This window comes from Pelodiscus sinensis, chromosome 6 (genome assembly GCF_049634645.1).
Source record: "Pelodiscus sinensis isolate JC-2024 chromosome 6, ASM4963464v1, whole genome shotgun sequence".
Classification (NCBI taxonomy): domain Eukaryota; kingdom Metazoa; phylum Chordata; order Testudines; family Trionychidae; genus Pelodiscus; species Pelodiscus sinensis.
Genome location: NC_134716.1, coordinates 115,518,769 through 115,546,549, shown reverse-complemented (window position 1 = coordinate 115,546,549; position 27,781 = coordinate 115,518,769). Strand labels below are relative to the sequence as shown.

Genomic DNA, 27,781 nt, shown 5'->3' with positions numbered 1-27,781 from the left:
TGGGCTTCTCTATGAAGAATGTAGATTTGAGAGTGAAAACCTAAGTATGATTGACTGCATGCATGAAGTCCTAAATTACTTGGAGAAGAAACATGTGATTAGTTTGTAGGAGGATGACAAAGAAAACAGATGAGAGTGTTCATTCATAATTGCTTTCAGTAAACAGAGACATAATTCTGTATTAGATCAAAGAAAAAAAAGAGTCTAAAGAAGATCTATGTACATGGATGCAGACAGATTGTTTTGTGACTGTCATAGCACTGTTCCTATAAACCACAATGGTACAAGGGGTCTGGTATCTGGGCTTGAATGCCTGCATACCTTTGGGGGCAGGGCCTGCATGCCAAGAAATAATTTCACTGAAACAGTAGCTGTGTAATAGTAATGAAGAATGTGCCACAAGAACACTGAACAAAGGTCCCAAAGAAGAGGCTGGGAGATGAACAGGAAGCAAACTCATTGTCAGACACCTGAAATATGGAAGATGAACTACAGAAGAGGATGGTGCTGGTTTCCTAGTTATGCTTCCAGAATAAAGAAAACCTACATATAGATAGTAGGCTGATCCAAGGAAACTCATCCTTAAAGAAGAAAGAAAGACGGCCAAAGAAACCTAAGCTAAACGGAAAGTAGCGGCTTGTCTACATGAACACTAAGTGGGTGGCATGTAAATCTACTGTTCACAAGCAAGCATGGACTAACTGTCCATGTGGACTCTGCTAGAAATTCCCTAGTGTTCTTTGACATACTTCCATTTCAAAGTAGAATATGTCAAAGCACTACTAGTGTACAGTAGCAGGGTCCCCATGGACAGTTAGTGCACAGCACACTTTAGATTTACACCAATGTGCTGCGCACTTCCTGTTTGTCTAGACAAGACCTTAGAGTGCTATAAAGAAAGAATGTGGATTAAATAGACACATCACCCTGTAGGGCAGTGTTTCCCAATTGGTGCTCCGGGGATCCCTGGGGATCGGCGAAGCGAAAGCAAGGTTTCCGCGAAGAGCCGGCACTCCCCGGCCCCCTGTTAAAGAGACAGAGCCATGGCAGAGGAATTTTTTTTTTTTTTGCTCAACAAAACACGGCAGGGGCCCTTTTTTTTTTTTTTTTTTTGGTTAAGGCAACTCTAAGGGTTCCGTGGCCAAATAAAATTGGGAAACACTGCTGTAGGGGATTCTTGAGGCCCAAAGAAATAGTAAAAAATGCCAGGTGCGTGTTTAAGAAGTCCAGTATAATGGTAGCAAGGTGATGGGTTGTAATCTTTAAACTCTTTATTCCATAGTCCCTGTGACTGTAAATTCTATGGATCATGAATCCTCCAGAGAAAATAAAGAATAAGGACATTGCGATGAAATGATTCAACCGCTAAATGCATTTAGAAGCTTGTGGAAGCTGAAAAGTTCTTCACTCTCTCAGACGAGGCAAGAGGTAGGAGGGGTGCCTAAGTGTTACATAACCAACAGGCCTATATTGACATGAGCATTCAGGGCATCACTGTGACCTTGCACACACTGGAGAGAAAAAAGGACCCAAATCAAGGCCATGGCCTAAGATTTCCTGACTTCCATTGAAGGCACTTGTTTTGCCTGACTGCTTGGGATGATTCTGTTCCCAAGGTAATTTAAAAAGAAGAGACATACCAAATGCTCAAGTTACACATGTTTAGAACTTAGAATCTGAAATACCTGTCTTGCACTTAAGCTTCTTTAGATGTATGTGCTCACTTAAAATAAGTACAGGTTGAACCTTGCTAGTCCAGCACTCTCTGGTCCAGCAACATACATGGTCTGGCATGATTTTAGTTAGCCAGATTCCACTTATCATGGGTGTGGCCAAGTTTCTCACGACCCCATAAAGTTTGTTTATAGATAGCAGACCTGGCTCTCAATGTTACTTACCTTTAATTTACCCCTAAATGTCTTCTAAGAGCCCAGTAAACAGAGGAAGTGTTGGTAATGCTGCTAGACATCGCTGACCTTCTGTGGTTTGGCAAATTCTCTGGTTTGGCACCGGTCAGATCCGAGAGTGCTGGACTAGAGGGCTACGTCTAGACTGGCATGATTTTCCGCAAATGCTTTTAACGGAAAAGTTTTCCGTTAAAAGCATTTGTGGAAAAGAGCGTCTAGATTGGCACAGACGCTTTTCCGCAAAAGCACTTTTTGTGGAACAGTGTCCGTGCCAATCTAGACGCACTTTTGCCCAAAAAAGCCCCGATCGCCATTTTCGCGATCGGGGCTTTTTTGCGCAAAACAAATCTGAGCTGTCTACACTGGCCCTTTTGCGCAAAAGGACTTTTGCCCGAATGGGAGCAGCATAGTATTTCCGCAAGAAGCACTGATTTCAGACAGTAGGAAGTCAATGTTCTTGCGGAAATTCAAGCGGCCAGTGTAGACAGCTGGCAAGTTTTTCCGCAAAAGCAGCTGATTTTGCGGAAAAACTTGCCAGTCTAGACACAGCCAAGAGGTTCAAACCTGTACTGGTGAAAAAAAAGTTTCCATTGCCTCAAGCAGCTATCAACTTTGCATTTTACAAGCACAGCTAAGATGCCAAATTCTGATTATATGACCATGAGGTTTTAACAATCAAATTCAGAAGAAAAATGGTTGGTAACACCTCCAAGAAAACAGACCACAATCACAGGAATGTTCAGGTACAGTTATTAGAAACAATCAAGTGAGAGTCATGCACATTGTTTCTATAAGAGAGAAGTGACAGGCGTGTAATGGAAGTGAGAGGACAAGCTTCTGAGAATGGCATGTACAGTGATCTTTAAGATGTCTGTGGGATACCTACATGCCATGGTATTGGAGGTAGAAATCAAGTCAGAAAACAAAATCCATAGACTTTGACTGAACCAAGAACAACAAAATTCCATTCTCCCACAGAAGGTAACAAAACTAGAATTACCTTCAAAATCCTGGACCTTCTTCATGTAAATCTTTAGCTGTTTCTTCAGCTTCTTCTCATTCTTTTCTAGTTTTTCTAGTAACTCTTTGAGATCCTGAAAATTAGGAAAGGGTATTTTTTGTAAAAAAAAAAAAAAAAAAAAAAAAAAAGCCCCACTGACTGATCAGGATACAAAGACACTGAGAAGTATCTATCTGCTGAATTGAGGCATGTGAAAAGGTGTGTGCAAAAGCAACACTGCAAAATTTCGTGGAGGACAGTGGTTTATTTCTCTCCATCGACATATTTGTACTATGACCTGGATCCCTGAAAACATGCAGCATTTCAGGGTCCATTTCTGTAGCACGGATATGAAAACATCTGCCTTTCAGTCTTGTTATGCCCACTGCCACCTGCAGAATTCCTGCACCCACTTATCAGGGAGCATTTAAGTGCCTAGAAGAACAGCGTCAGAATGGCACCTGTGCACTGCAGGGAACTGTTTTATTCAGAAGAACTGAAAGGTTTAAAAAAATAGCCCATTTATATACATCCAGTATTCTAAAAAACCAAACTCTCATTTGTCTTTGCAGCGGCCACTGCAGCCAGTGTCAGACCAATCAATCATGTAAATTCAGCTTCCGCTCTTCATGCGCAAACAGAGCCAGCATGCTGTCAAGTTTCTCCTGTACCCCAGTGAGAGAGGGAGAGAAAATGGCAGCTTTTAAACAGTTTGCTACATGATGTTATTTTAAGGAACAGGTCTTTCTTCTCTCCCTAGCACTGAGTTTCTAATTCTGAATTTATGGCGTTAGGGCTGGATGCTGTGAGTTCTCTCCATTCCCATTAAATCTAATGGAAATGAGAATGCTCAGCACCAGGTATGTGCAGGTCCTCAGTGACCGCTTCTAAAAAGGCTTTTCAAATACAGGCAGTCCCCGGGTTACTACAAGATAGGGACTGTAGGTTTGTTCTTAAGTTGAATTTGCATGTAAGTCGGAACTGCTACATATTGTAGGGGAAACTCTAACCAAACATTTCTCCAGAGCTCAGTTTTATTCTTCCACACCTCACTTTCCTCAGTCCTTTATTCTCAAGCTGAGATGTCTGCTGAGAAAAGCCGCTCCGCGTCTCCCTGGTCTGCTGGGGGGGCGCTAGCTTCGCGTCTCCCTGGTCTGCTGGGGGGAAGCAGCTAGTGCGGGGTTGCCTCACCCTGTTTGTAAGTAGGGATCCGATGTAAGTCGGATCCATGTAACCCGGGGAATGCCTGTAATGGTATTTAATGCATAATTCTCCTCCGAATAGGGACTCCGGAAAAAGGGCAGAAGGGAGTCCCATGGTCACTGCCTTTCAGTGACTCTCATATGAGAAAAAAACAACAAATGGTCTGGTAGCACTTTATAGACTAACAAAACATGTAGATGGTATCATGAGACTTACTCAGTTTACATGTAGACAACTGTTTTTTCCCCTAAGGCCGGGGTATGTGAATTTTTTGGTCTGGTGTAATTATCTCAGTTTAGGGTGTATGCAATTATTTTGGTTAAAAAAAGGTTGTAACAGTACAATCCCTAGTGTGGATGCAGTTACAGATCAGGTGAATGGTGCTGTCTGGATGATTCATTGTAGTTAGCTCTGTGTGTGGGGAGGAGACACGCAGCACCTTTCTACTGATATAACTACATCTGCTCTAGCAGGGATGTTTAGTTTCAGCTGTACCAGTATAGTTAGAGTAACACATCTTGTGTGCGTAGACAAGCGATAATGGACAGACCTGCAAACTAACTCGAGGATCTGGGAATCCTGCAGAGGTCTTCCCATCCCATGTACCATGACTAGAAATAAAAGCATTTGCAAGCTAAGTTAGATACACATATGTTGCCTCTCATGCACGGTTTCCTCAGGCCCTAGGGGTCAAAGCAAGTGGGGAACCCAACCCCTTCCACCTGTGGTCCCACCTCCATCCCACCCTTTCTGCCAGCAGCTCTGCCCGATTCTATTCCCCCCAGTGACCCCACAACACCTTGGCTACTTTCTGCTCCCCATCAGCAGGGCAGCCTTAAGACTGGAGATGATCTGTCCCCCTGCCATGGCCTCAGACTGCAGCTGGGAGCAAGAGCTCCTCCAGTCCTGGGGCCACAGCAGTGTCCAAGTGCTGGGGCTTCCCCAGCCACCCTTGTGGGGCACTGGGGTCAGAGCACTTCAGCCACCTGCGGCTTCTGCTGGAGAACAGGGTTTGGGGTACTGGGGGCATCCCCTGCCATCCTGTGGCTTCTGTTGGGAATGGGGCGGGGGGTGTCACTGGATGCATTCCCTGTCACCCTGTGGCTTCTGCTGGGGATGGCACATTGGGAGATGCTGGGGGCTTCCTTCCTGCAACAAAGCTTCTGCCAGAGTCAATTTGGGAAATTGGGGCTTCCCCCACGCTGCCTGTTCAAACCATGCTGCTGCCAGGGGTCAGGGTCTTTCCTGCCTTGATGCCAGTGAGTGGAGTTGGGGGCTTCCCTGTCTGGAGTTGCTACCAGGGGATGGAGTTGGCAGCTGGGGACTTCCTCTGCCCCACCCTTCCTGCAGCCAGGGCTCCTGGCGTTAGTGGATTGTTTTCTGGGCATGGACCCCATCCACCCAATGGCTAACCCACCCCTGCTCATGCACGCAACAGGTCAGAATTTCAGTGTGCAACTCAAACTTTATCATCATTTTCTTTTGAGGACAGGTGAGCAAAGGAAGAATCCAGCTCCCTCTCCTACAGGTGTACGGACTCTGAATTTATTTTACATCCTATCAGCCCATCCCTTTGATGGCTCTGTCAACTGCTAATCACCCACTGAATGACTGAGACTCTCTTGGTGGCAGGTTGGGATAGGCCGTTTTGTTTTCAAGGCATAAGCATAAATGCTGCATGTAAATCATTTGGCTGGATCCTGCACCCATGCAAATCAGGGTAAGTTTTTCTCCTTTGTCTCTAGGGTGTTGTGCTGCTGTCGTTACAGGCAAAAATGCACCTCTGCCAAGGGATTAATAATTGAACACACAGCACAGTGAGCAAGAGATCTTTGTTTTGCTGCAGGGTGTACTTTTCCTAACGGATGATTAAGGATTTGTCAACAGTTGCCCCCAAACTGGTCTCATAGGGTCTCCTCTCTGCATAATTGTTTAACATCAGCTGAAGAGGAAACCATCCCTTCATTTGTCTACATGTTCACATACGCAAGCCCAGGTCTCCTGTTCCTGATTCCTCTTGGAAGTATTAGACAGTAGGTAATGATTTCCCATTTATCACCTCTGGGCTGTATTTCCTGGCTGCTGTTCAGATGTAAGTGACCCTGACAGGTCTGTCTGAACACAACAAAGTTCTCCAAAAAGACGCTCCTGAGTGAAGCAGTGACATCTGCCCACTCACTCAGGCTCAGAAAATGCCAGTGTCTATAAATAGGACTTTGCAAATGATTTTGGCACACAAATGTGTAGTAAATGTCATGGCCCAGGCATGCAAAGGAAGTGTTACAGAAAGGTCACCAAATAATGTAGTTTTTGCTACACCATACATCAGGGCTACTCAACATGTGGCCTGCCTGTTTGTTTGCAGCCCGCGGTGCAGTTTGGATTATGCGGGGCTCAACACACGGCCTGTGGGTGGGAGCCAAAACAAAAAAGTAGTCAATAGAATGGTCTTCTGTTGATAGGTGTTAAATTGCTGTCACTGCTCAACTACCATTTCTCATTAAAAGGGCTGTCATATGGGTGGAAATCGGGTAAATATTGCATTTTATTAATATAATCAGAACTGATTGAAATGTGGCCTGCCGTGTCATATACTCTTGCCTTAATCTTCGTGTTCATGCTGGTCAGTGTGAAAGAAGCTATTTGCATGCATATGCGACCACACTTAAGTTGCGGCCCTTGGCATGTGTGGTGAGGATCACTGTGGCCCCCGGAGCTCCCAAGTTGAGTAGCCCTGCCATATACAATACTGCTGGAGTTCTGAAGGGGAGGCACTGTGAGGTAGAGAAGAATTGGCAAGCAAAGCCATCTTGTCTTCACTCTGCAGCAGCAGCTCCTATACCCAGGGATGGGACCCATTTCCCTGCTCTGGGTGGTGCAGCCTAGCACATGGAGATGTAGTATCTCAGGTATGGCCCATCCATCCACAGATGGAGCCATCAGGGCGGACGGGGCCAAACCAGAATGGCACTGTGATACAGAGCACCAGGTCATCATACCGCTCAGTTTGGGGGCTCAATCAAATGTGTTTTTATAGCCATTTCTAAGATGTCACAGACTTCTGTGACCACGGTGAGCTCCATGACAAAACTGTTGCCCTACTTGTAAATAATGTTAATAGATTCAAAGGTTCAAGGCTAGAATGGATAACTATAATCATCTGCTCTGTTTTCCTACATAAGACAGACCACAACACAACCAGTATTTCTTCCTAGTGGAGGGCACTGTTCTTCCCTACTAAGTATGTTAAAGCAGTGTTTCTCAACCCTTTTTTTTAATAAAGTACCCCCTTTAAAAAAAATTATAAGTACCTACAGTTTTCAGACACACAATTTTTTTTCTTACCATTGCATCATATTTGTTTACACAACTTAATCATAGCCAGGCAGGTGATGAAATTTTGGGGTATAAAAAGTACAACAATAATAAAGCACTGTAAAACTTAAAACAAAAATTCAGTTTTCTCCAAATTTCAGTCGTGTTGACGTACCCCCTCGCCCCCCAGACTTCTCTCGAGTACCCCTAAGGGTACTCTACCATTGGTTGAGAAACATTGTGTTAAAGCACACAGGGCCAAACTGTGGCCATAAGCCATTTTGCTTATGTCCAGAGAGACACGTCACTGGGTATGTCACAAAATATAGCTTTACACCACGCACCGTGAGTTCTTCTACTCACCTTCCCACCCTTATAGAACAATGGGTCAGTTTTCCACAACATTCGGCCACTATCTTGTTGGAGCACTTACTGGGAGTGCTTGGAACATTAGTGCGTATAGCGTATGTGAAAGGCAGCTCTGCTGGCTCACTGTATGTTCAGAGATAAGGGCGGGCATCATGGGAGTACTTCCTATATTACCGCTCTCAATCTCGGATCTGTTTTTACAATACAGGTCATACAGGACAGTGGTTTTACATAGCTTCTTACCAGATTTTCAGTAGTGAGACGTGTGATTTCTTGCTGGATGCCAAATTCCACCTGGGCATCCGGTGGTAACTGTAGGGTCTGGAAAAATGCCTGCTGCTGTTTCTCCATCTCTTCTCTCAGGGTTTCCATCTGGGTTTTCAGAGTTTCCACCTCTTCTTCATGCTCTCTTCTCTGATCCTGAAGCTGGGCTTCCAGCAGCCTGATGAGAGGAGGAATGAAGGAACCATTACGATAAAATTTTTGATCCTCTAGACATTATCGCAGCAACTTCTGTGTGAAGCTCACAACTTCAGTTTGAGCTATAGTGTATCTTTTGAAAAAAAAACCCACCCAGTTGTCGTTGAGATTCAATTAATGGGCAAATGCTACTAAAGTTTGTGTAGTTCTGCGTGGTGGGGGGACGCCCTGGTCCATCACTGATTGAAATTAACTGAAGAATTCTCATTCACTTCAGTGGGTACTGGATCAGGCTCTCAGTGTATTACATGAAAGTTACACTTCTTCTGCAAGGCAATGGGTAAGGTGTTTGGTTACTGTATTGTACACCCTTTGAGAAACCCAACGACACACTAAAATAATTAGCTAAAAACAGCCCAGTAGGATTAGTTAAGATGTAACTCTAGATTTAAATAACCATTGATGATTTTGGGTGTTTCCACTTTTGGATGTTGAATCTGAGACATCTTAAAGCAGCCTGATTTTCAGACAGTGGATGCAAGGCTGTTTCAGGAAATCAGCCCCTTTTAAGATGGCTTCAGCTTTGTGCCCAAACACAGATATGCCCCAAACCACTTATTATGCCTGAAAATGTAGGCTTCGCTTTATAACCCTTTGTAATTGAAAATATCACACTGACTCGGGGCAGAAAGACTACAAAAAGGTTCCATTTTATTTTATTCTTTTCTAAATCATCTAGAAGAATAACAAGTTAAATAAATACTTTAGAGAGTGCGCATCAAAGGGAAACTGAAACTGTGGCTTGGGGAAGGGAGAGGTCTTTAATCACAAAAGGAAAAGAATTCCATGTGGCTGCACAGCATGTAGTTGTGCATGGCAATAAATTAAAGCACAAGCTGTACTTTCAGTAAAATGGACTGAATGAGCCATTTTTATGCATTTTTCTCTCCTTTTCCTCCCACATACCTTCCTCGCCCAAATGGCAAGAACAATTCATCACGTAAAGGTTACTGCCCTCCTGATTGCATCCGCACTGCTGGGTGTACTGATAAACAACGTATGGCATGTTAATTTATTTTTAAGGGTACTAATTACAGTGAACCAAATGAAAATCTCCCCCTTAGTGATTTTAAGTATTCCAATCGGATTGAAACAAGATTACATCTACTAGCAAAGTAGTTCCAGTGAGACTGAATGGTTTGAATAGGGGACTGAAAGTCAGGAAGACCGAAGCCTTAGCTCAGTCTTTGCCACTGATTTCCTGTGTGGTCTTCACCAAGGTACTTAAGGACCTGCATGACTTCTGGCATCTGAACCATTCCACTAAAGTCAAGAGAACTATACTTGAGCTTAAATGTAAGGCACGTGCTTATTTAGATTGCTGAATCAGGGCCTTAATTAGGGCTGATCAAAAAGGTTTTCTATCTCAATGGTGTTTCAACAGAAAACTGGATTTTCAACAAGCCAAAGTTGTGTGTGCATGCATATAAAAGATCGGCTTTCCATGGAAAAATGCTATCTTTTGGATTTTCAAATGCAAACTTTTAGGTTGTTCTGTTAAGCAGAGTCCAACGTCCTTCTCACTGTCTGGGTGTACGTACGCGTACGCGCATACGCACGCGCACACCTTTCAGATGGAAAGAATAATGAACTTGACCTCGCTGACCTAGCATCAGCAGTTAATATTGTGTTGGGCTTGAAAAAATGCAAAACCATTATGTTAAAAAGTAAAAGTATTTTCCTGATGCAGCTTTATATAGGATCAGGCTAGATGTGAACACAATACCGAGACAGATATGGTCCTCTTGTATTTATTGTTCTGAGGAATGTAGGTAGCAATCAGCCCAGTCACATTTTTCATACTATTCTCAGAAGAGATGCTGCCTTCCAACTGCTCTAACATTGACAGGACTAGAAACTTTAGTTTGATCAATATTCCTACTATTTCCCCAAGAATGCTTTTGGCACTTCACAAACATCAGCAGATGGCACTTTACAAACATTGATGAATGGAGCGTCTCACAACACCTCTCTGAGAGGCAGATAAAAATTATATTTATCTTTTTATTACACAAGGATAAATTGAGATGTACAAAGATTAACATCCAATTATCAGACGTTCTAAACCCTCTAAATAGTATCAGAATTGGGAACAGGATAGTGAGAGTCAGGACTCCTGGATTCTACTGTAACCACTATTCAGCCTCCCAAAAGTTGACTAGTTTGCAGAGTTATTATAGAAGCACTGTCCTTGCATGGGGGACACAAAGTGCAGGAATCACCTACAACGGTTCCCACTAACATATTCATCCTCAGAACAGGAGTGCATTGGAATGAGTGTCAGAAGTAACCAGCAAGCAGTAGTAATTCTCCTTCTGGAACACTTCTAGGCATTGGATTAATTGGAAAATATTTAATCGAGGTGAATTTCAGCATGCAAAGGAGCCAAGAAAACAGTACATTTAAAAAGGGACTCAACACCCTGTCTCGTATGTTCACAAGCAGATAAGAGACACTTCCATACACTTTTAAATAAGGAGAAGTGCAGTCAGAGCTAAGAGAACAATAATCAAACTTTTAGGGCAAAACCATGACTCTACTTCCTTCAGTGAAAGTTACACCCTAGACTTCAATAGAGTCAGGAGTTCATTTGTGAAATACCGTTGTTACACCCCACCGCATACGCATATCCCTCAAGGCCTGATCCACAAAGCTGCTGGGCACTGGGAGCACCCATGAATCAACTAAGGTTTCCCGGACGCTCTGAGAATCAACCTCACAGATGCAGTTTCAGTGTGGTACACAATGATACAGTCACGTGGCAGAATGTCATCCCAACCCAAACTTTAGCTGGTTGCTGTATTCCTAGCGATGGGTGTGAGGGCCGAGGTTTGGTTCAGGATTGCTATTTCCTGAAGCCTTTGAAAGGTTCTCTCTCCCCCTCAAAGTTATGGTGGTTCAGTTTGCGTTAGTCCCATCTCCAATTCCTGCTGTAAAGGACAGTGAGGCAGAGAGTCCATACGAGCATATGAAAGAGACAGGGGAAAGGAAAAGAAGAAGAAACCAAAGTATTTGACCTGGCAACTTGCTTTAGACCCTGATAGGCCAAGCCGAGCTCTCCATCTTCATTGAGATAGCCCCAGTCCTCAGTCTTGCTAGAAATAAAGGACAGAGAAAAGGGAAACAAGAAGACAGGAAAGAAAGTCAAAAGGTCAATTGCAACAGATTAGGGGAAGTCAGGAGTCCTCATTACGCTCAGACAAAATTGTTAAAAAAACAGAACAAAACTCTTTCCTTTGGCATCACTGTGTAACCTGTACAGAAAGATCCCTTCTCTATTCCATGGTCAGAGTCCTATTCCTATCCCTGAAGTGTTGCAGCCAAAGATGGTTTTTAATGTTGTGTCCCATTCCATGGTAATGCAATAGCCACTGTCATACTCTGTGTTCCTCCACCCATCATGGGTGTATCCACTGTTGCCAGCTGAGGGTCTGGCTGGGAGTTAGGGTGCAAGAGCTGCCTAGGAGGTTTGGGTAGGAGATGGGGTATAGCTGGGAGTGAGAGGTCTGGGCATGCTTACTTGGATCCATGTACCCCACCACTGCCAGGCACCGTCCCCTACTGCTCCTATTGGCTGTGATGCTGGTCAATTGGACCAGTGGGGAAAGCCTTCAGGAGAGAAGCCTTCAGCCTTCTGGACTGCTGGTCCCCCAGCAGAGAGGTGGGGAGAAGAGGCAGTGTGCAAAGCCACTTCCTTCCCCCTGCAAGCTAGATCCAGCCCATGAGACTTGGAGCTCTCCCCTTTTCTCCTCTCCTCCCACCCCCCGCAGTGGGAAGCCTGCGCTGGTGTTTCAACCACAGTGTGTGTGTGTGTGGACGGGGGGGGGGCGGGGAATTGCACCAGTGCAGGCTCCTGCTGTAGATCCATGAACCACACATTGAGAACCACTGGGTCTAGGTTTATTTGGCTCTGCCTCCATGCAGGTAACTGGATTTAATGACTTGATGAGCTCCTTTCCAGCCCTACATTCATGTGATTTACTCGTGTGGTTTGAGGGGTATGCATGCATGCATGCATCTGTCTTCTCCTATAGGCATATTAATTACAGCCCTGTGACCTTGATTTCACTTAGATCAGTTTTATACTGGTGTAACCATTAACTTCAGTGGCATTACTCTTGATTTATGTCAGTGTAAGACTTCAATCCTCCTCCCATAAGGTAAGTGCTGAATGTGCGGGACTGGGAGATGGGTTGGAAATGGGGGGGACTACGGCCTATAATGGCAAGGAGAAAGGAGGGTCAGGGCACAACAGGGAGGCAAGATCAAATCAGTATCTTAGATGCCTATATACAAATGCGAGAAGTATGGTAATAAGCAGGAAGAACTGGAATTGCTAACCAATAAATACAATAAATACAACTATGATATCATTGGTATTACAGAAACCTGGTGGGATGGGACGCATGATTGGAATATTGGTATGGAAGGGTACGGCTTGCTCAGGAAGGACAGACAGGGAAAAAAGGGAGGAGGAGTTGCCTTGTATATTAAAAATGTACACACTTGGACTGAAGTGGAGATGAACATAGGAGATAGCTGTGTAGAGAGTCTCTGGGTTAAGCTAAAAGGGGTAAAAAACGAGGGTGATATCATGCTAGGAGTCTACTACAGGCCACCTAGCCAGGTGGAAGAGGTGGATGAGGCCTTTTTTAAACAATTAACAAAACTATCCAAAGCCCAAGATTTGGTGGTGATGGGGGACTTCAACTATCCAGACATATGTTGGGAAACTAATACAGCGAGGCACAGGCTATCCAATAAGTTTCTGGACTGCATTGGAGACAACTTTCTGTTTCAGAAGGTTGAAAAAGCTACCAGAGGAGAAGCTGTTCTGGATTTGGTTTTAACAAATAGGGAGGAACTAGTTGAGAACTTGAAAGTGGAAGACAGTATAGGGGACAGTGATCACGAAATAATAGAGTTCATGATCTTAAGGAAAGGTAGAAGGGAGACCACCACAATTGAGGTTATGGATTTCAGGAAGGCAGATTTTGATAAGCTCAGAGAACTTGTAGGTAAGGTCCCACGGGAAGCAAGACGGAAGGGAAAAACAACTGAGGAGAGTTGGAAGTATTTCAAAGGGACGTTGTTAAGGGCCCAAAAGCAAACAATTCCGCTGTGTAGGAAAGATAGAAAATATGGCAAAAGACCAGCTTGGCTTAACAAGGAGATCTTGCATGATCTCAAAATAAAAAAGGAGTCATATAAAAAATGGAAACTAGGACAACTAACAAAGGAGGAATATAGGCAAGCAACACGGGAATGCAGGGGCAAGATTAGAAAGGCAAAGGCACAAAATGAGATCAAACTAGCTACAGGCATAAAGGGAAACAAGAAGACCTTTTATAAATACATTAAAAGCAAGAGGAAGACCAAGGACAGGGTAGGCCCACTGCTTAGCGAGGAGGGAGAAGCAGTAACAGGGAACTTGGAAATGGCGGAGATGCTCAATGACTTCTTTGTTTCGGTCTTCACCGAGAAGTCTGGAGGTGTGCCTAACGTAGTGAATACAAGCAGAGAGAGGGTAAGTTTAGAAGATAGGATACACAAAGAACAAGTTAAAAATCACTTAGGAAAGTTAGATGTCAGCAAGTCACCAGGTCCTGATGAAATGCATCCCAGGATACTCAAGGAGCTGATAGAGGAGGTATCTGAGCCTTTAGCTATGATCTTTGAAAAATCATGGCAGACAGGGGAGATTCCAGAAGACTGGAAAAGGGCAAATATTGTGCCCATCTATAAAAAGGGGAATAAGAACAACCCAGGAAATTATAGACCGGTCAGTTTAACGTCTGTCCCAGGGAAGATAATGGAGCAGGTAATTAAGGAAATCGTATGCAAACACTTGGAAAGTAATAAAGTGATAGGGAATAGCCAGCATGGGTTTGTGAAGAACAAGTCATGCCAAACTAATCTGATAGCTTTCTTTGAAAAGATAACGAGCCTTGTGGATAAGGGAGAAGCGGTGGATGTCATATACCTAGACTTTAGTAAGGCATTTGATACGGTCTCGCATGATATTCTTATTGATAAACTAGGCAAATATAACTTAGATAGGGCCACGATAAGGTGGGTGCATAATTGGCTGGATAACCGTAGTCAGAGAGTTGTTGTTAACGGTTCTAAATCCTGCTGGAAAGGGATAACAAGTGGAGTTCCTCAAGGGTCTGTTTTGGGACCCGTACTATTCAATATCTTCATCAATGATGTAGATATTGGGATAGAGAGTACTCTTATTAAGTTTGCAGATGATACCAAACTGGGTGGGGTTGCAACTTCTTTGGAGGATAGGGACATAATTCAAAATGACCTTAGCAAGTTAGAAAAATGGTCAGAGGTAAACAGGATGAGGTTTAATAAGGAGAAATGCAGAGTGCTCCACTTAGGAAGGAACAATCAGTTCCATACATACAAGATGGGAAGCGACTGTCTAGGAAGGAGCATGGCGGAAAGGGATCTAGGGGTCATAGTGGACCACAAGTTGAATATGAGTCAACAGTGTGATGCTGTTGCAAAAAAAGCAAATATGATTCTAGGTTGTATCAACAGGTGTGTTGTAAGCAAAACTCGTGAAGTCATTCTGCCGCTCTATTCTGCACTAGTTAGGCCTCAGCTGGAGTACTGTGTCCAGTTCTGGGCGCCACATTTCAAGAAAGATGTGGAGAAATTGGAAAGGGTACAGAGAAGAGCGACAAGAATGATTAAAGGTTTAGAGAACATGACCTATGAAGCCAGGCTTCATGAACTGGGCTTGTTTAGTTTGGAAAAAAGAAGATTAAGGGGGGACATGATAGCGGTTTTCAAATATCTAAAAGGGTGTCACAAGGAGGAAGGCGAAAATTTGTTCCTCTTGGTTTCTGAGGACAGGACAAGGAGTAATGGGCTTAAAGTGCAGCAGGGGAGGTTTAGATTGGACATTAGGAAAAAATTCCTAACTGTCAGGGTGGTCAAATATTGGAATAAATTGCCAAGGGAGGTGGTGGAATCTCCCTCTCTGGAGATATTTAAGAACAGGTTAGATAGACATCTGTCAGGGATGGTGTAGACGGAGCTTGGTCCTGCCTTGAGGGCGGGGGGCTGGACTCGATGACCTCTCGAGGTCCCTTCCAGTCCTATTATTCTATGATTCTATGATTCTAAGAGTCTGGTCAATTATTTCAATGGACAGGTGAGGCCTTTTCTGAGACTCATGCGGGCAAACAGCAACAACAGGAAACGCACAAGACACTGTTCTCTTTGACCAGGAAAAATGTTCTGGCTCAGTTACCTTTTTGTTACTTTACTAATATCGGTCTAGGCCACATGTCCAGGCAAGGGATTCAGCTGGAAGGGGAACAATAATCATGATGGATCAGAGCTTTCAAAAAAATCTAGCTGCTTGTCTGCTTTGGTGCAATGCCACCCAGAATCAAAGAAACATACTACTGTAATCTCTTATGCTTTTGAGCCATATCCTCAGCAGGAGGTAAATCAACACAGCTGCATTGAGATGAATGGAACTATGCTGATTTACTTTAGCAGGTGATCTGTCCCTCTGAACTGGAGAACCTAGTCAGTTTTACTTTGCTCTTCTTCCCCCCACGGACTGCGCAGTTGAAAGCGATCTCAAAATCTAAAGCCATATTTCCCATAACTTGAAATCTTTAATCTAGTCAGTTTCAATTTGCTATCAGCCAGGTACTAGATCAAAGTGAAGAGAGAGGGGGTAGGTAAGCAAAGAAAGCGGAGAGGAAACGACTGTAACAACACAGAACACATATAGGAAAGAGTCCACTGTTAGTAAATGAAAGGAATTTTTTCCTGTTGGGGGAGGGGAAGCCTCACAGTACAGTACTACCAAATAATAGAATTTTGATTGGAACCTCCCAAATATTAAGCTTGATCATTCTTCAAGCTCTAGGAAGGTATGACCCAGCTCTCAAGCGTGTTGCGCATTCACACCAATTTCTCTATTGGGAAAGCACCATAAATGGTTTCAGATACATCCTTATCATTAGGTCTAGAGGGCAAAGTACAGATTAGATTCTAGACCAGAGGTGGGCAATAATTTTTGTATGGGGACCACTTCACAAATTTTGGTATGTGAATGTGGGCTGGCTTTGGGCCCCCCCAGAAGGGGGAGTCTCAGGCAGAAGGGATGAGGCTGGGGGGCCACAGAAAGAGACAGAGTGTGCGTGAGTGTGAAAGAGACACTGTTTGAGAGACTTTGTGACAAGAGAAGCCATGTGCTATCTCTAAGAGAAACCTGTCCTCTGTTGTCATCTCCTCCCCTGCTCTGCACTCCTCTGAGTCACTTCCATCCACGCTGCAGATTGGTGCAGCTCTGCTCTGTCCCTCCCTCTTTCCCATCTCTGCAGACAGGAGGCAGGGACTTCAGCACTCCTCTCTCCCCTCCATTCTCCCCTCTCCCCAGCTATAAGGAAAATGCTGGGAACGGCTTGGCGGCAGGACAAAGCAAGATGGGGTGAAGGGCAACTATAAGTATACATAATCCACACACCTAGTGTGGTTACTGAGTAATGCAAGTGGTACCTAGACCACAGCAACAGTTAAGACCAAGAGACCTCTACAGCAAGCGCTGGAAACCCAGTGGCATTTAGCTCAGAGGATAGAAGCTCCTATACTCAGCTCCAGAGGTCCTAGGTTCAAATCCGCCTGGTGGTGGTTACATATGCACACACTGCTACTCAACTGGGCAGGCCAGAGAGAAATCCTTGGCAGGCGGGATCCAGCCCCCGGGTGTAATTTTTGCCCACCTGTCTTCTGGACTCAGTACTAAACCTGGGTTGTAGTTGCAGTTATCACTAGCTCACTGTGTGACCTTGGACAGTCCAACCCCCTGTGCATCAACATCTGTATCTCCAACGAGGGATCTGCATAGCTTGGAGATCTACAGATGAAAAGTGCAATTTAAAAGGAAAGACCTGTGTAGCTGTGCGGATATAGCTATGCCAGTTGTTACATAAAAAAGCCTCCACCTGAGCTTAATTTATACACATGCATTTTCCTGAAACTACACTAAACTGTAAGGTCTAAGGTTTTAAACTGCAACTCACTGTGATCTTTGTCAAACTTTGCAACTCGTGATCTTTGTCAATCTTTGTAACTCTCAGAAATTTACTGCAAGCTGCCATTTTGTAATCTTTTTAACTCTCAGCTACCTTCCTTGTAACTTGCTCTAATCTGCATTCTCCCCTGAGTCTGAGTGTGTTTGTGTTTGTAAAAGAGTGGGAACAATGGAGCACATGGTGATGAGTCATCACAGACTGCTGCTTTTGCTGGATAAAGGGAAGTGTGGGCATGTTCCTTGATGATGAGGTGAATGAGTCACAGGAGCCATTCAGACACCATATAAAGAGAGGGAGCTATATACACTCTATCTTCCATCTTTTTCATGTGAGACACTTTCTTCCCCTGCTCCTCAGAAACTCCTCTCTACAGCCAGTGTCTCTCCTCCTGATCAGCTTCCCCAGCCATGATAAGCAGACAGACCCTCCAGATCTACATGCCTTGGCTCCTTCTGCAACCCCATATGCCTGTGTAAGTGTGCGAGTGCCTGAGGGCAGGAATGAATGTGTGTGAATGAATGGAGGGGTGTGTGTGCTTCCTTGTTTGTGTGTGTGTGCATGAAAGAGATAGCTCTGTATCTTCTTTAGTTTAAACCTTTGGTGGCAGCTCTATCTTCTTTAGTTTATACCTTTAGTGGCAGTTCTATCTTCTTTGGTTTAACCTTGCAGTGCAAATAATGGAGGAGTGCTAATTCCTCAAGCAATAAACCCATAATAGTGTAACCCTGGGTGGGCTCCAGTGAGAATAATTTAGGGTAACACCAGTAAACTCTCCTAGTTTATACTGTCAAAAGAGTTATTTTATTTAAGCCACTGTACTGGCAAAAGACTCTTTTGCAGTATAACTGTGCCCACAGTAAGGCTTTTGTCTACATGCATATATGGGGTTAAAGGTACAATTTTTCCACGCTCCTAACTGACGCTGGCAAAACCTGTAAGCATAGATTAGGTCTCCTTTCCTCCTATTGTCCAAGAAATTGGAAACTACTGGCTTTCTTCAGGAGAGTTTCCCCTTTCTTTAAATGAAGCAAGAAGGTGGGACTTATGAGTAACCAAGCCTGAGCCGGTAGGGGCCAGATGGCCCTTTTATGATGTTTTATTCATTCTCTCACTCTTACTTCAAAGTTGTGAGAGTTTGTCAGACTTGAACAATTGAAGACACTTAAGTCAGGAAATTATCATTTAGTCTTTTCCTTTCTCCCTCTGCTTATACAGGATTGCTCCCTAATATGTTCTTCTCAGCTTCGTCCAGTCCAATTTTTAATGGCCAGTTACTAGCACTTCCACCACTTCCTTTGGGAGATCTATCTGTGATAGATCTTACTATTAGGAACGTTGTCTTGACAACCTAATTTTCCTTTGCTCAATCTCACCCCTTCTATGCTTGCTTACATCACTCAGAACCATCTATCTTCCATCTTTGCACGTACATCTAACCAATTCCCCTACTTTATTAGAACAGCTCCTCTTAGTCACTAAGACAGAATTTGGCGTATGTAAAGCTTTTCACTCATTACTCAAAACCATCCCTCAAGCCCCTGAATTTTATTTTTAAAAGTTACCTTTCTCTGCATTCCCTCTCTAATTTGCCCATATTATTCTAGATAAAAAGGGTGCTCAGAAAAATCGTGTCTCACCAGTATTACAGAAGTTGCACATTAGTGGTTTTTTTAATTACTGAAAAAAGAAATCAGTTTTAATGATGGAATGAAAGGAGCTCATTTAACTTTAGGAGGGAACTGGACATTTTACAAATGAATAACATGAGATTTGTAATCTGGCTAAGACCCATTTGTTGTAACATGATTCACGTCACTTCAAAGATGAGTTTGAAGGAGTTTGTTTTTTTTTAAAAAAAAGCAAAAAGGAAAATAAAATTCACTTGACAGTTTGACTTCCAAAGAAAAGCGAGATATTGAAGAGATGCATTCTGAGCTTTAGAAAGAGCTGTTAGCAGGAGCCACTCACCTGCAAGGAAAAGCTATCATTTAACTGGAAGTGATTTCCTTACTTTAGGTAACTCTTAAAAGGGGTGGGGATGAAAGGAGCAGAATGTGCCACTCCTAAATGGAAACCACATATTTAAAGTGTAGCTGTATCCTTCAAAATGACACTGTAGAAATGACATCATGGAGTCCCATGGTTATCTTCACTCGATTTTTAGAGCAATTTTGCTCAGTTTACAAGAAAAATTATTTTTGACAGATTTCTAGAGTCAGCCTTGGATATGACAAGTCAAGTGCCTAAATTGTACATCAGTCATCGAATACATCTGAGCTGAGTCAGGTTTCTTGCTGATGAAGCAAGTATGATTAGTAAATAATCTATCCTCACTTTCAGCACCAGCTTGAGTCTGGAACCATTAAGCTGAGCTATATAGGGAATGTTTCTTTGAGTGACTTGAATCAATTTGTTGTTTTAAATACTGTTATGTTACCATGCTTGATCAATTATGAAATCAACTCAAAGGGGTGCCATTAACTTAAGAGAACTTTGGGAACAATACGCAATAAGCATTTAGTCTGGATACCCATCAATGTGGTATTGATGCAAAAGCTCTGAGGACTCTTTCACCTAGAACTTCAGAGTGACTGATTCATTAAAAAGTCAATAAGACCACTCTCCTTTAATCAGATTAATTAATGTTTATTCCATACTAATTTTTCAAAGTGATGTGTAAGCAGAGTCATTTGCTCTGAATAAGATCTGGAAGAAATTCTGAAATAAACTCAAAAACTTCATCTCCAACTAGGGATGTGAACTAGTCGACTAGTTGTTGTCTTTCTCCCCTAATAGCCCCCCCCCCACCACCACCTCCACTCCTGCTTGCTGCCTCTATCAGAAAAAGGCAGCAAGGAGCGGGGAAAGAGGAAGGGGTACTTCAAAGCAGCAGCACTACATGGAGCCGGGGGTCAGACCCTGGATTCCACGAGGTGTTGCAGCTTTTAAATGCAGCGTACAGTCTGGGGCCAGCTTGGCTGTCCCCTGGCTTCATGCGGTGTTTCAATGTGGCAGTGCTGCATGGAGGCTGGAATCAGCTGGGGAGTCTCCCACTGACTCCGGGCTCCATGCGGTTTTGCCGCTTTGAAATGCCACATGCAGTCTGACAGCAGCTCCCCATACGCTTCAAAGTGGCAGCACCACATGGAGCCCCGGGTGAGCAGGGGAGTCCCAAGATGACTCCAGGCTCCATGCAGCGCTTTTGCCCTACAGCTGTTGCTACACTTCAAAGGCAGAGGCACCCTATCAACTAATCGAAAAGTCAACACAAAATGCATCAGCTATTCAATTAGTCAATTACTTGAAATTTAACATCTCTATCTCCAACTAGGACCATTTTCAGTGGTGCAGATCAAAGGTGCCAGACCTGTTCCACTGAAAAGTTAAGGTCTCTTCTTGCCCACATGGTGTATTCAGACAGTATCATCATAATCTCTTTTCTGTGTTCTGCACTTTTAAAGGGAGAGAAATTCCCCTCCCACATTTTGAATTTTGCTACAAGAGGCTAAAAGGAGATGAATTCAGTTTGCTCCTCTGGGATGATTACTTTGGTTCTCTCTCTCTCTCTCCCTCTCTGTTGTTATTGTTGTTTTCTTAACATAAAATAAAGCCCATTCTATCAGGAAACAAAGATTATTTTTTTAGATGAGGAATCATAAAACTCCATGAAACAGACATTCCACAGAGCTAAGAATGGTGATAAGAGCTTATTACACTCCACCTCGCCCAAATGACTCTAGCCTGACCTGAGGAAATGATTCTTTGGAATGAGAGTTAAAGCCATTCTCTTTCCTGACTCCGTGCCCTTATTAGCAGTACCAGCGAAGTGGGCATGGAAACCTGGCCCTCTGAAGCTTATCAGAAAGCAGCTATTTATTTTACACCATTATTTCCACTCCAATTCATATGAGGAATTGGGTTTTGCCCACGAAAGCTCATGATTCTATATATTTTAGTTGGTCTCTATGGTGCCACAGAAATACTCATTGTTTTTAAAGTTTATTGAAGAGTTATGTTATTATACGCAATTTACTATTGACCTGAGACAGAATCAGACTAGTGCCCATTACAACTTGAGTCAACCTGACTTTCTCCTGTAAAAAATATTCTGTAAAGAAAAACCTTAGTATATGCCAATTCTCCAAAGTCAGTGTGTCCTGAAATCAGCCCAAAATTAAACCAAAGGGCGAACTATCACCATTTACCTCATTTCACTAGGGCTCTTAAGGATTTACCCTTGAAAGGGATTGGGGGAAGCGAACAGAATAGCAACCAACGCTAGCTGCCATTACTTCATTTTCTGTTTGCATCTATATATTTTAGAAACGTGCATCTCTGTGTCTGTAAGTCTGTTTGTTCAAGAACTCCTCCTAAACGGTAAGACCTAGGACCACCAAATCTGGTATGCAGCTTCCTCTTCTCCTAACTTAACGCAAGGTCAAGGTTTGGTTGTGCCAAGAAAATGGGGACTGTTTTCCGTAACATGGAAAGGGAAGGGCACAGAGAGGTGGGACATGATACTGAGAATTACCATTGGGGGCAGCGAGCCCACAAGGGAGCGCTATATGCAGAGTTTTCAAACTAGCAAGATACAATATTTCATCAGAAATCATTAGTCAAACACTGTAGGGTTCATGAATATACTGAATAAATGAACATTTGCAATGGGGAAAAATCTCTCTAGTCCCACCAGAGAACCAGGTAGAAACATGCAAATATTCAATTTCCTTGCAGTAAAATAAATAATTCATTTAACCATTTGTCTCGTTACAAGATATTATCTCTATAGTTTATAGAGACAGTTGCACAAAGTGAATTTCTCAATAACTATACACTCTATTATTGTTATAATTATTGCGAAGGAAGACAAATTCAGGATATGAATTATCACTATAGCTAATCTCTAATCAAAGAGGATTCTTGGCTCAGTTTAGCTGCAAAAATAGCAGACTATGTGGGCGACTTTTGAGACTACACAGATATGTACATTAGCTCATTTCACTGGAAAAGACTTTTTGCCTGTAGGGAAATGGGATAGGCATTCTCCTAACAACTGACTTCCCAGCATGACATTAAGAGTTTTCTGAAATGCGTAGCTCAAAATCCTTCTCTAAAATAAAGGCTGTATTCGACTCTTGCTGCTATATCAGGGCCGGATTTAAGATTTTTATATTTAAAGTCTCTCAGTCCTTCAACTTCTGCAGTGTTGACGACCATGGAATGTACTGCTCACTTTCTGGACTGTGTACTGTAAGGAACTGCACAGCTTCTGCAGCATGGAAGCCTATGTAGTAGGGAAAGCTCAACCTAGATGGTCATTTTTCACCCCCCTCTTCAACCTTTATTTGTTCCACCTGCCCGCTGCTTCCCTTTCTTCAGTGAAGGGCAGACCAAAAGGGAATTCCAGATCCCTGTCCTCTGAGATGTGGCTCCTACCCCAGAGCTCCCTGTCTATGTAACAGACCCAAACCAGACACTGAAGCCAACAGCACCCCACCATCCAGCTCTTACTTCAGACCGGAATCTATGCTTTCCTGGCCCAGGCCTATCTCTGCTGTAAAGATTAATTGAGACACACTTACCGATTTGTCTGACACACCCCATGGTAGGCCTCAATGGCATCCTCTGCATCAACATGCTTGTCACTGTTTGGCCAGCTGGTATACGTGTTGATGTTCGACTCCTAAAGGTCACATGCAGAACAACATGAAATCTCTTGGGTCTCATTAAAGTCTTTCTAGCTCTGGATGCTAAGAGTATGTTGAATGGCTTTTCCTTGAGGGCACCTATCTGGCCTACTGCTTTCTGCAGATGAGGAAGGAGCCGTGGGGGCCACATAGATCAGTTTGGGCGCCTCAGTAAGGCTGACATACAGATGGGCACACTGCCAGTCTGCAGAAGAGATAATTGGGATCCTGGGTGCTTATACCTTGAGTAAACAAAATGGAGATTTACATCTCTAAATGCTGGAGAGGGAGGATTTTTATACGCAACAGATTCACTTTAAAGAGCAGCAGAGAAAAAACCCCTTATGTAAATTGCATGGCCTGCGTTTGGCTCTCAGTGACCCAAGTGTAAAAGGAGTTATTCTTGCTTTACAGTCATGTACTCGAGAGCAGAATCTGGCCTAAAACCTGTTCTCCTGTGATCTTCCCCTTTCCAGACAGTACACAAGATCACAGGGGAAGTTTCAGATAACCATCTACTATTGTCTACGTTTTACCAAAGCAAAAGCATCATCTTTCACAAAATCTGCATGGGCAACGAACACCCAGTGACAGGAGTAGAAAGGAACAAGATTTCCCCTTTCATTTACCATATTTTTGCCTGTCTCTTTTTGCTGGGCTGCCTTAATAATCTGTGCCCTTAGGATGAGCACCTCCTCTTTCCGCACTTCCAGTTCCTCACTTGCTGATTTAAGCTGGTTTAATAAAAGGGTATATCTGTCCTGGATGTCACTGGAAGAGTTGTTTTGGGTCTCGTCGTCTACGATAGTCTTCCTCAGCTCATTCAGTTCATTTTTCAGTTTCTTGTTCTCCGATTCCAGTTCTTGCCTCTGCAAAATACCAAACCATTATCTAGCTCATCCAAAGCATCCTATGCATATGTACAGCTGCCTCATTTATTTTAGTTATACCTTCAACGTTGCTCAATTACTGATAAACACAGTTGAATTATCAACTAGTGTGGATATCAGGGTTGCTACCAGTCTAGCTATGTGCATTTCAAAACCAATTTTCGCTGCCTCCCTTACTTCAAGTTGTACCCAGCTATAATCAGAGAGCCTTTGTGATTTACCAGTAACTGCTACAGTGTAATTGATATCCATGAGAGCCAATGCTCCCACCTCGTTTAAAGAGAGTTAAACAAGTAACCGAGGGAAGAGCAGATCCTAGAAAGAATCATTTCCAACTGGCACAAACACAAAGAAGTTCGGAAATGTTAACCCCCAAATTCAAATATTGTTTCCCTTTCTTTCTAATTAAGAAATTAGCATTTGAATACTGGTGGTCAAAGTGCCAGGATTAAACAGAGTATTTTGAAAAGGCAGCCACAAGGGAGATATTGACTATATAATTTATGAATTAGGAATATAAAGTCCTTTATTACATTCTGTCTTGCTCAAAAATTTAACTGCAACCTCTCTCAGCCTACCCTCCCACCCACACCAAACCAACTGAAAACCTACACAAAAGTTCAACTATGGGCTGTTGTAAGATTCCACCTGGAGTGTTACATACTATTTCCTCTACCGCTTCGGCACTGTATATCCCCTGCTGGGTGAGTTACAGTTGTTTGAAAGCACAAGTAGGATTTATTAATCTAATTTGTAGGAGCTGTCATCACTGGACTGTGATTCCAGCATTTCCCTTCGAGTGCTCGACAGTCCACAGCATTTGACAGACAGGTCAGGAATTCATGGGTTTCATGCAGGTTATTTCTCCTGAATAATGATGTGCGTGCCTTTGTTGTACCTGTTTTTGCTGAGATGGTTTCAACATTTATTTGTTTTTGCTAGTCAAGAAGGGGATGGGAGACAGGGGATTAAAATCTGACTGCTAAGGCAGCCTCCACCCTGCATGTGAGAACTCAGCAATAATCACTGTTGGCTGGTAGTAAGTAAACTGCCGTTTAACCTGCTTACTGATACCTAGAATAGCGGGTCCCAACTGCCGGTCCGCGGACCAGTGCCACACCATGAACCACTGGCTGCCAGGTCACGCCTCAGGCTCACCCCAACCCCCCGAGCTGCCGCATAGCATCCAGATTCAGCTACAGCAGCTGCAGAGGCTGGTTTTGCCTGGTGGTGGTGCTGGGGCTGAGGCGGTGGCGGCGCAGTAGGCACTTCCCTTCCTCCTCCTCTCTCCCATCCAGATAAGATGGCAGCCCGGTCAGTGCTCCATGTTTCTCCCTCTTCCCCCCCAGCCTCCACCCATGGGGGTGCAAGACACGCTTGGGAAAGGAGGGGGCATGAAGGAGGAGGGAGCACATGAGCCACCAATGGCTGCTCTCCCTGCCCACACAGCCGTGGCAGCTTTGCTCTGGGGAGTGCTGAGGTGGGGGCAAAGGGGTGTTGGGTGAGGGCATGGTGGGGTCACGGAGCAAGGGAGTGTTGGCACGGGCTGTACAGGTCAAAGGTTAAAGGAGTGGGGCATAGGAGTGGGGGGGGTCAAAGGGTATTAGGCAATAAGGGGTAGAAAATAAGATGAAGAATATCTTACTGCCCCTACATAAAACTATAGTACGCCCACATCTTGAATACTGCGTACAGATGTGGTCTCCTCACCTCAAAAAAGATATTTTGGCATTAGAAAAGGTTCAGAAAAGAACAACTACAATGATTAGGGGTCTGGAACCAGTCCCATATGAGGAGAGGCAAAAGAGACTGGGGCTTTTCAGTTTAGAAGAGAGGAGACTGAGGGGGGATAGGATAGAGGTCTATAAAATCATGAGTGGGGTGGAGAGGGTGAATAAAGAAAAAAGTTATTTACTTGTTCTCATAATATGAGAACTAGAGGACACCAAATGAAATCAATGGGTAGCAAGTTTTAAACTAATAAACTTTGAAGTAGGAATAAGATCCTCCGGAAAAGAGCGCTTTTTCCGGAGGATCGGGGCCAGTGTAGACGCTCTTTTCTAAAAGCCGGAAAAAAGCGGCGGACATTTTTATTTAAATGCCGCGGGGGATATTTAAATCCCCCGCGCATTTCCCTATTGCGATTTCAAAAATTACCATGCCCCTTCCGGAAAAGGGGCCAATGTAGATGTAGCCCCCATGTATGGACAATTGCATCCCTTTTCCCAGGTGTGAAATGATTGTGTATTTCCTAGGGAGGTGGAGTGAATGACTTTGGAATGTGAGTGTTTGAAGAAGAGGTCCTATAACTCAGAGTCACTATGAATTGAGGCCCAATATAAAGCAGACTGATGCAGGGCATTATAGACAGTGTTGGAGTGTTAAGAGTGAGCATCCCCTTTTCAAACAAGATAGCCCCGAGATAAACACTGGGAAGGAGACACCAACATATTGATGTCAGATGGCAAAGAAGAATGACTTTCAGATAAACAGATGTTAAAATGGTGATTGATTAAGAATTGATACAGCAAAATGTATAGATTTGCATGGGAGAAGAGTCTTATAGAAGATGGGGTGTCTTGCATGACTCTCCGGGTCTCGTCTTGTCAAGATCGGAGCATCGGTTTGGACAGAGAGAAGCCCCTGCTCCTCCCCCTCACACTTAACTCACCTGGCCAGTGAGTTAATGTGAGCAACAGACTGGTAACTTTAAGCAAAAGCAAGAGGGTGTTTGTGTATCTGTGGGTAGGTGTGAATATGCATATAACAGAGTAATGTTACACTGACAATGTGGCGTTATGCCTTATCCCTCTAAAAAGATCCTGTGAAATTCTTTCAAATATAACAAGTATCCTATGTCTGCTTGATTTTATTTCACCCTGCTCTCCTCCATCTTAATTCCTCGCAGAACAAGTTGTGTGTGTCTGTACCAAATCCCTTATAAATCTGTTTAATATTACACACAAATGCAAATGCATCATAAATAGATATTATTTCCATTGGCACTGTGAATCTATCAGATTTCTCTAAGAGTGCATTAATACACTATAATAATTACCTAAATTAATATGGTCAAGAAACACTCAGTGACACACTAGGGCTCTTCCTGTTCAAACCCCACACTCCTCAGAAAGAGCCCAAGGGCACAATCCATCTCTGCAAAGGACCAGCACAAATTCTGTGGCTCTCAAGACTTCATAATAGGGCTCACGTGATGCTTAGGATTTTTGCTAGCCTTTGCATAGGACTGAATTTCCTCGAGTGAGCCTTCAGTTCTCAGTGTGCCTGAAGATCAACAAATCAAGGCTCTGTTGGTATGAAAGAAGAAGCTAATTCCAGAGTTAGGTCTCTCCCACTGACAAACTACACCTCTACAAATAACTCTGCCAATGTCATCTAGGTACAATCAAGTTGGAGAAACCCAGCTGGGGAATGAAAGTCTGTAAATTACACAAGATGAACTGTAAAGGGCTTTACAGGTCAAAAATCAATGTCTTGAATTGGACCCAGCAGTGAATTAGAAGCTAGTAAAGACTCTGCATAGATCCTGGGTAAAACGTACTGCCTATGTGAAATATTACAGAGCAAATAGTGGGCATAGCATTCTGCACCAGCTTCTCTCCCAATTGCTTTCTCTGCTGCAGCCCTGTTCAGAAGTAGTGCACAGCAATAATCCAATCCAGAAGTGACCAAAGCCTGCAAGACTGCACGCAAAAGGAACAAGCAAAATCTCTTTACTAAGTGAAGATGAAAAAGGCAACTCTCGGCTATTGCTGCTATGCAGACACCCAGAAGCAATCTAATACCTGCCAAGATTGCAAACCTGAGTTGTCAAAAAAGACAAACCTCAAATGGGCAG

General features: G+C 43.5%; 1 protein-coding gene across 2 annotated transcripts in view; it reads right to left on the bottom strand.

Moving 5' to 3' along the window:
* The window catches only part of MYO5B (myosin VB), a 328,467-nt gene that overhangs the window by 25,087 nt on the left and 275,599 nt on the right, over nt 1–27,781 (bottom strand). The window contains exons 28-32 of one of the 2 annotated variants that reach the window (XM_075932680.1): nt 23,662–23,901; nt 22,928–23,028; nt 11,292–11,369; nt 8,038–8,236; nt 2,908–3,001 (exon numbers count right to left, since the gene is read on the bottom strand). In XM_075932680.1, coding sequence (XP_075788795.1) covers nt 2,908–3,001; nt 8,038–8,236; nt 11,292–11,369; nt 22,928–23,028; nt 23,662–23,901 — 712 coding nt within the window. The remainder of the gene's footprint in view (nt 1–2,907; nt 3,002–8,037; nt 8,237–11,291; nt 11,370–22,927; nt 23,029–23,661; nt 23,902–27,781) is intronic. The other variant, XM_075932681.1, reaches the window with a different exon arrangement.